Source organism: Acomys minous (genome assembly GCF_964271855.1).
Source record: "Acomys minous genome assembly, chromosome: 3".
NCBI lineage: Eukaryota > Metazoa > Chordata > Mammalia > Rodentia > Muridae > Acomys > Acomys minous.
In genome coordinates this window covers 102,505,818-102,514,979 of record NC_140485.1, presented here as the reverse complement: position 1 = coordinate 102,514,979, position 9,162 = coordinate 102,505,818, and the positions used below count along the sequence as shown (strand labels likewise).

The following is a 9,162-nucleotide window of genomic DNA, read 5'->3' as shown; positions in this document are numbered from 1 at the left end:
AAGCAGCTTGGAGAAGAAGGGGTTCCTTAAGCCCACAGGTACCAAGCTATCACCAAGGGAAGCCAAGGCAGCGATCTGAGGACAGAAACTGAAACATACTACAGAGGAATGCTGCTACCAGCTTGCTTGCTCTCCACAGCTTGCCTCTTACACCACCCTGTCCAGGGGTGGTACCGCCCACAGAGGGCTAGACCCTCCCACAGCAGTCATCAATCAATCAGTTTTATCTACAACAAAAGTGAGGTTCCTTCTTCCCAAGTAACTCTAACCAGCACAAAGTCTCCTCTACTTTTGAAGATTTGAATTCACTCATTCATTATTCAAAACCTAGTTAACCTCTGTCCTCCACAACTGCTCCCCACCCCCAATGGAGTTTTGCACTAAGAAATGAAAAGGAGGGGGAGGGGAGAGGAAAGTTGTAAGAAATAAGGTCTTTTTGCCTAGAAAGACGATAAATTGCAGAGCAAAATAGTATAGCAGGACTGGTTTTACAGAGCGTCTCCACGGGGGAATCTAGTTTGTTTAGAGTTCCTGCCCTTGCTTGCTAATGATTTGACTTTTCCCGCATTTGAAAGTCTGTAAAAAAAGGTTTAGATTATTCTCCAGTGGGACCAAAGAGGCAATCCTGATGAAAACCCTTTATCTACTCAATACCGAGCAATGTTTTAAAATGAGTCTCATGAGCTCTCTCAAGGATCGGTGGCTCTGCGCCTCGAAATCTTCACTGGGACCCAGGGTGCTCCCTGGGAGAATCGTCCTGTGTCGACGCTGGGGCGGGGACAGGGAGCAGACAGTGCACAGCTTCGATTGAGCATCCGGGGCAGGGCGGGAGCCTGCGAGCTCCCTGGCGCTTGTCTGTGGGCTCCAGCGAGTGTACAAGATGCCCTGGATCCGTGGCAGCTTCCTGAGGCTGGGCTTGGGGTTCCCCATTCGACGCGCGCCTCAAACCATCTCGCGCTGGCCGCGATGGGGTCCTAGGGCTGCGGGTCGTCCCTGTAGCTCCAGCGGCCAGAATGCCAGAGGCTCTGAGCCCCTAGGTCAGGGTAGGGCAGGGCTGGGAGTGAGGAGGCTGCGAGAGGGCGACCCAGGGGCTCCGGAGGGTCCAGGCTTGCGGATGTAATGCATTTTTGCTCTACCTGTCGTATTCCTGCAGAGAAAGTTCACAGGATCCCCACCCAGTACAAACCTTCGCAATTCGACAAGAAAATCCTGCTGTGGACCGGGTATTTCAAATCTATAGAGGAGATCCCACCTCTAGTACCGTAAGTGTGAAGGGGGTCCTGGCCTGGGGTTCACCCATGGGAAGACTCCCAGCCTGTGAGGGACAACGGTGGTCCAAACAGTGTTGTTTCAGGCCAGCAGCCGTGGCGCAGTTCTAACTAACACTAACTTAGGGAGTTTACAACACTCCGCTAAAGTGGGTAAGGGTCAAGGTGCTTGACTAAATAGTGGGTATCTGGAATTTAGAGAGAGCAGAAGTTGAATTGAAAACCCAGTTTATTGGACACGTTCCAGCCTTGCAGATATGGGGTTCCTGGAGAGCTCTGAGCAGGCTGCGCCGCGGAGGACTAGCATGATTAATATGAACCTGACGGGATACAGAATTTCCAAAGAGACATGCCTGTGAGGTATTACTAGATTAAGTGCGGCAGGAGACCCACTGTAAATTGGTGGTGACGGAGTTTCCTGCACTGAATGAAAAAGCGAAGCACAAACATTCATCACCCATGACTTCCCCTGGACACATAAGACCTTCTCCTTCACCAACACTGTGCCTTACCCTCAGTGTACCCACGCTACACCCCCACGACAGATGGGGGGCCAACGCAACCACCTCTTAAACTGCCTTTGTCGAGGTTCTTTGTTATGGCAATGACAAAGTAACTCAAATACTTAAGCCATACTAAAATCTGGGTGGTGGAGGTTGGAGTGACAGGAGACAGAGAGGGGCTTGTCAGCGGGTATCTACTTACTGCTCCATATAAGGAAAGCCTCCCGGATGTGACTTTTGGGCTTACTGGAGAAAGCGCCTGAGTACCAGGTTTCCTGGCCCTGGGAAGCTAGGCAGCTTCGGGATGATTGGTCTCATCATACAAAAGGGAAAACATGTGTTGGACAAAATGCATACCCCGTAATTCATTTTGAAGCACGTCCTTGCTCTTCGAGCAACAGTTAACGAATACAATATGAAGTTTTGAAATCTTTCCATGGTTATTCAACTTAGAGATATTTTCTAATTATTATAAGCAAAATTTACTCTCCTTGACATTTGTAGACTCAAATCTGCTGAAAACACGAATCAGTTTCAGAAAAATTTATGACCTAAGTTCTGCTTGTTAAAATTTAATATTTTAAGCCAGATAGTAGTGACTAATGCCTTTAATCCCAGCACTCAGAAAGCAGAGGCAGGTGGATCTCTGTGAGTTAGAAGTCAACCTGGTCTACAGAGTGAGTTCCAGGACAGACAAGGCTACAAACAGAAACCCTGTCTCACCATCATCATCATCATAATAATAATAATGTCAATAATAAATAATAATATAGAGAAAAATAAAAATGTAGAAAGGATATAAACACAATAAATAAAATTCCACCTTCAGATAGATGGCTTGGATTTTTATATCTAGCATTATAATGAATTAAAAATGTAAAGACTCTGCAATGTTGCAAATTAATTTCCAAGAGAACCTATCTATTTTTATATTGTATCAACACAGATGAATGTGGGAAAAGATCCATTTCATAGACATAATTTAATTTCCTCAGGATCACAATCAACAGAAATAATATATATAAGAGCATTTAACAATGAATAGGACATTTATAGAAAGCATTATAATTTTGGCTTGTGGTATTTGTGTATTTTCATTTTATTACTTTCTATAATTTTTTAAAGGTTTGCTATGTAGAGCAACATGCCCATTAAGATGTTAAGCTTTCAATGTAAGGAGCTTTCTTCTGTAGATTTTAATGGACAAAGAATTGACAGGAGACCTACAACTTTTGCACTGCACACTGATTCTATTCATAACAACTGTGCTTTTTATTTTGTTTTTAATTGTTAAACTGATTTTGTATGCAAAACCACAACCAGATGAGGCCAAAATGATCAGATCTCTTAGGTTTCATATGGGAAAAAAAAAAGCTAGCAACTAATAAAATCTAATAACATTTTCCTGGACACTGATTGAACCTGTTTGCAACTCACATTTTAAATTTAATTCTGCCTAAAATATAATGAAAACATGCTATTCTAATTTTGTGACTTTTTTCAAATAGTGAGTTAAAGTTTTCCTATTTAAGAGAATTTTTTTAAAAGATTACTGCATTATAACTATATTATATAAGCTTTATACAGTTTAAATTAGAATAACACTGGATATTTTCAAGAGTCAAGAACCTTATGCATATTGATAAATTGATACAATTATCACTGCAACTTAGTAAAATTTTGTTTGAATATAAAAGCATCTAAAGCTTGATTCCCATTGTAATAATTTATAAGGAGTACTGCTAAAACTTAAGGCTTTGCACTAAACTTGCCTGTAACTAGACTCTTTGGTGAATAAGATAAGAAAGAGCAAGAAGAAACTGAGAAGCTCTTGAAACAAAGTGTGGGAAATGGGTTTTAAAATATGCTGTTCCAAATGGCTGCATTTTTTTTTATCCAAGCTAACAAATAAGAAAACACAGTCCAACATATTGCTAGTAGTTCTATATTGATCAGTTAGAAACCAAATATATTACGCTAGTTTCATAGTGGCTAAGATTGAAATTTGAACAAATGTGTGCTCATTTGAAATTCCTAAGACAAATGGGCTAGCATTTGGTAGTCTTTGACAGCTATGGTTTGCATTTGGGTAACTACTTCGGGTAGTGAAGCAATAAATCACTATATATCGTGCTCGTCAGAAAGCTGCACTGCTTTAACATAAGCCAATATGAAGAACGAATAATTAACAAAATGCACGTCTTGGTTTAGGCCTGAAATGATAGCTGCTGCAAGAAACAAAGCGCGAGTGAAAACTTGTTATATAATGATGGGACTGACCATCATTGCCTGCTTTGCTGTGATTGTGTCTGCCAAAAGGGTGAGTGACTCCTTAGATACCCAGAGGTGGTGGTGGGCAGGGCACCGCGTACAGGAGCAGCCCACTCGCTTAGCTTTTGTGAGGCCCAGCATCCGGTGCCTAACCCTACAGGGGTCTAGAAAGAAACAGAACTTGTTTTAAGAAACACCATGGACCTTGTTCTGAGTTCAGTGATTGTGGATCCTGGCCCCACCCACATACATATATAGTAGACACAAATCTAGTCATGAAAACTTGGATCCAAGAATTATATGGCAAGTTTTTCTTCCTCTGTCTCTCACTTGTAAAATAACAGAGAACGTCTTGAAATCGGCATAAGAACTCTGTTGGGTGAAAGGAAGCCAGACTAGCTCAGTCTCTATATTAAAACAGCGTAAGGAGCAGTTCCGCAGACTTAGGAGGCAGAAGTGTGCATGCAGACTGGATATGGCTGTGCCGGGGGAGTACGAGCTGCTCTTGCATCTTCCATGTAAGCCTTCTGCTTAATACTTACACGGAGAAGTGGGGAGCTGACCACTGCGTTCTGTACTCTGCTTCTAAACTGCCGAGCACCGCCTCCCCACGCCCGCCCCCGACTCTCTCTGGACCACATTTTTTTTTAAATCATGAGCAGCTCCAATAATACTGCATATGCTTTAAGATCCTCCACCTAGGGGCTGGGCTGTCTCTCTAGACACACTTCATTTTGTCACATGTGACCGGACTCATGAGAGCTGGGTTGTCTCCATTCTGACCAGCGGCAACTGATAGTGCAGCCTTCTCCTGTGGGGAGCCTGATTCCATCAGCCTCCCGTCTGAGCATACTTAGGCAATCATGATTAAGAATTCTTTCTTTTTTGGGGTGGCAGATAGTCAGCGGGCTTTGCTACTTGGAGAGGTTTTGGTTGTTGTTTAGGTTTGATGTGTGTATACAGTGTGATTATATTTACCCACTTTACTATCTGGGTATCCCCTTTCATTTTCCTCTGAACCCTATTCCCACCTAGCCCAGTAGCTACACCATTATAGGAAATGACATGGCACCCTCAATTCTTTCTTTATTCCATTCCAGGTTTTTAAATGTCTAAGTCCCCTAAGCTCAGGCAGGGGCCAGCTGTCATTATGCTTAGCAATGTCACCTTGAGAGCTTGTGACTAACCTACCCCTCAGAACGTCCTCCTCAGGTGGCAAACTTCAGAACAGTGTTCACTGAGCTCAGTATTCATAGGTGAACGTGGAAACCCATACCATCTGGGTTTTAGCCTATTCTAGATAATCGCTCGCCAAACTGACTATTCTTTGGGTTCTAGAACTCTTTCAATGGGAACTATATTTTATTCTACAAGATGAACACTAGAGAGTTTTTGGGGGGGTTTGTTTGGTTTTTACCACACAACTGGTCCCCTTCTTGCCAGTTTTTCAGGTTGGTGAAGGGACTTACTTCATATCTTTCCTGACTCCTTCCGTTTCTCATTTCTAGTTCAGCTGCACAGCCAAGACCGCAATCCTGCACTCACTCTCTGTGTGGGGAAGCCCCCAGACCACAGCTGCTGAGGCTAGTTTCACCAAACGCCCTCTGGCTAAAACCATTCCCTTCCATCCTAGCATCTCTCTCCTGTCCCCTGCCAACGCAACCCTTGAGTTGCATTCATTTCTCATACAGGAGGATCTCCCTTCTGGACTTCAGTGTTTGGAAATACTTCTGATATGCTCTATTCAACACATGGGTCTATTTGAACCAAGAGGGGTGGCAGCAGATTCCTGATAACTATCCAGCTGTCTAGAAGTCTAGCATCTTAGGTGATTTCCACAGTATCACAGAACCATTTTTCTTGGATTCTATCTGTGAGAGTTGCTTATGGTATTTTTTTTCTCCTTTTCACTTTACAAAGGGGCACACACACACACACACACACACACACACACAGATGTAAGTTCTTCTAAAAAGTCATGCTGTGTTGTGCTTTGTTTTAGGCTGTGGAACGGCATGAATCCTTAACAAGCTGGAATCTGGCAAAGAAAGCTAAGTGGCGTGAAGAAGCCGCATTGGCTGCACAGGCTAAGGGGAAGTGACGCTTTAGGCTAAATGATGACAACATACCCACTCACATGCCGTTACTATTAACAGCAATAGGAAGACTGAGAAAATATTTGCTATAGTTTCAATTTGATAACAAAAACATTAAGATCTTTTATATTCTTTAGCAAACGTTTATTTACTAAAGCACCATTAAAAAATAGTGAACAAGAGTACATATGTCTTGTGTATGTTTTGTTGTTGTTGTTGTTGTTGTTTTACACAGCAAACAGAGAAGGAAACCCTGAGTGAGTGAAGTCCTGAGTGAATGTATTGTTGACATGGGCATGACAAAGATCCAGGGCCTTAGGCCATGGGATATTTGCAAAGCTGTTTCCCATATGGGCCAGGCTGGAGTTGGCAAAACCTTCTTCCTCTGATCCAAGTGCCAGTGTTTACAGAGGACTGACCAGTGTATACAAACACTGGCAATTGCAGCTTCCTCCTCCTGGCTGTTTGCAGCCTGTGAGACGCTCTGCCTTCAGACACCTCCCAAGGAAACTAGCTAATCACTCCCTCCGCGCTGTAATGAACAGGCTGTGAGTGGGTGCCATTCCCTCACTGTGCACACCGCCCCCAACTCCAGCTTCTCTCCACTGTGTCTGTCCTTTCTTCATTCCCCTGCTGCTACAGTTGGGTTTCCAGATCCCAGCCCCACCGATCACAGCAGTGATATGCTCACTGCCCAAAGTAAACAACCAACACAACTTCAGAACTCTGCTCTCACAACTCCATACACTCCAATGGGAACCAAGTGTCCTAAGTTTTGTTGTTGATTGGTTTTTCCTGGTTTTGAACTTCATACAGATGGAATCATAATAGCATGCAGTTGATGTGTGGACTCTTACCACTGCATTGTGACATTCATGCACAAATTATACAGCTACATTTTTTCCTTTATTGCCGACCTTTTCCCATCAGCAGTAGCTCATGCATGAATTCCAAGCACGCTGGCAATTGCAGTAATATTGCCATGGGGTCAAGGCTACCCTGGACTACAAGGTGAGATCTTGTCTCTAAACAAAGAAACAAAAAACCCCAAATAGTAATCCTCAACCTAAGTTCTCTAATATTTGGTACCTGAACAGTCCCTTTAGTTATACTTTTGCTAGTTGAAAATTAAGCAACAGATTTGAAAAGTCTAAGAACTATTCCTAAATTCCCTTCAATGATAGAGTATCAAAAGCAATTTTAAGAAGTATGTCAACAGTCTTCAAACTGTTTAAAAATTACTGATCTCACCCTCACATCTTCCTTATTTAGCATCTGCTTTTTAATCATGTAGATTTTTGTAGTCTGACAAACTGCTTTTCCTAGGGAAAAAAACGCAATGACTTAAATATGCTGGGGGGGCAGCATGGAAAAAAAACTACAAACAGATCAAAGAAAAAACCTCACCCCACCCTCAAAAAACACAGAATGCAAGAAAAAACTTTTAGAAATGCCAAGTGGGACGGGGCCGACCTTATTATTGAGAAGATATGGTGGGCTTGTGCACCTGTTTCCTGCCAAAATGGAGGAGCAAGGTCTCAAGTTGAGCTCTATCATAAACCACCAGAGAAAAATGTAAACAGAGCTTAAAGATGGCCAGCAAGACAGGGAACCCCCGGAATGAGTCAGGAGCCAAGACAAGCAGTGCTGACAACAGAATACGGTAGACAGGCATTAAGGGGACAGCGCTTTTCACACAGAGACAGCCGTTTCCCTTCTGTCTTCAGCTAAGTCGAGCTGGTGTTATTATTGCCCAAAATCATCAAACTACCCACCTGAAAGGACAAGACAATCCTGAGACCTCACTCTGAGGCTGGGTCAAGTCACCAGCTCAACTAGTAGTCCCTTGTAATTCAAAGGGGATTGGAAATGCTGAATGGCAAAGGCTATTCTGTAACTGCTTTGCAGAGTTTAAACAAGCTTGTAAAAAAAAAACCCACAATGTTTTGTTCTCCCCCTCCCCCCCCCCCATGTAACTTAATTGTAGGCTGTTACACAGCTCTAGAACAAAGCATGCACGTCGATTCCACCTTGGCTGTTAGGAATCAGCGCTGTAGTAAGTCTGGGTGCAGATATCTCTTTACAATATTGACTTCATTACTTTGGAATATGTACCAGAAGGGCTCAATGTCACTAGCCATTAAAGAGAAGCGGATCAAAACAAAATGAAACACTCTCTCATCCATTAGAATGGCTATTATTAAACAAAACAACACATGCTGGTGAGGACGTGCAGAAGAGAATTCTTACATACTAGAGGTGGGAATAAAATGATGAAGGCCAGTCTGGAGAAAAGTGTGCAAATTTCTAAAACACAACATGGGACTTGTTTACTTTGCCTGACAATTTCTCGAATTTAAAGTAGTCTTTGCACGCATGGTATGCATGCACTTATAAGTGGATATTAGCCATAAAGTACAGGATAACCATGCAACAATCCACAGAGCCAAAGAAGCCAAGGAGGCAAGGAGGATGCTTGAATCTCATTCAGAAGAGGAAATAAAATAGACACCTGAAGAAGATGGAGGGAACTGTGTGGGATAGGGAGTACAGGGGAGGTAGGGAATCAGGTGTGGGGGCCAGGCAGGACCTGGAGAAAGAACAGAAGTCAGTGGGGTGACACCTCTGGGACAAGGGAGGTTCCCTAGAGTCTATGGAGGTGACCCTAGCTGAGACTTCCCGCAGTGGGGGATATGGAGCCTGAAATCCCCAGCTCCTATAGCCAGCCAGGACACCCAGTGGAAGGAGGGAGACACCAAACCACCCATAAAACCATCGGCCCAAAATGTGTCCTGCCTACAAGAAATGTAGGGATTAAGATGAAGCAGAAATGGAGGGAATGGCAAACCAATGACCGGCCCACCTTGAGACCTACCCCATGGAAGAGAGCCAAGTCCTGACTCTTATTAATGACACTCTGCTATGCTTGCATATGGAAGCCTGGTATAACTGTCTTCCAGCAGCTGATAGAAACAGATGAGGAGACCCACAGCCATACAACCCGACAAGCTTGGGGAGTCTTGT

At 43.5% G+C, this 9,162-nt stretch overlaps 1 protein-coding gene across 1 annotated transcript; it reads left to right on the top strand.

Moving 5' to 3' along the window:
* The first annotated feature begins 624 nt into the window (after positions 1-624).
* On the top strand, positions 625-6,323 carry FAM162B (family with sequence similarity 162 member B). The gene is made up of 4 exons (XM_084775454.1): positions 625-1,037; positions 1,154-1,262; positions 3,983-4,091; positions 6,045-6,323. The coding sequence occupies exons 1-4, from the start codon at positions 881-883 to the stop codon at positions 6,141-6,143; spliced, it is 474 nt and encodes a 157-aa protein (XP_084631580.1). The 5' UTR covers positions 625-880; the 3' UTR covers positions 6,144-6,323.
* The last annotated feature ends 2,839 nt before the right edge of the window (positions 6,324-9,162 follow it).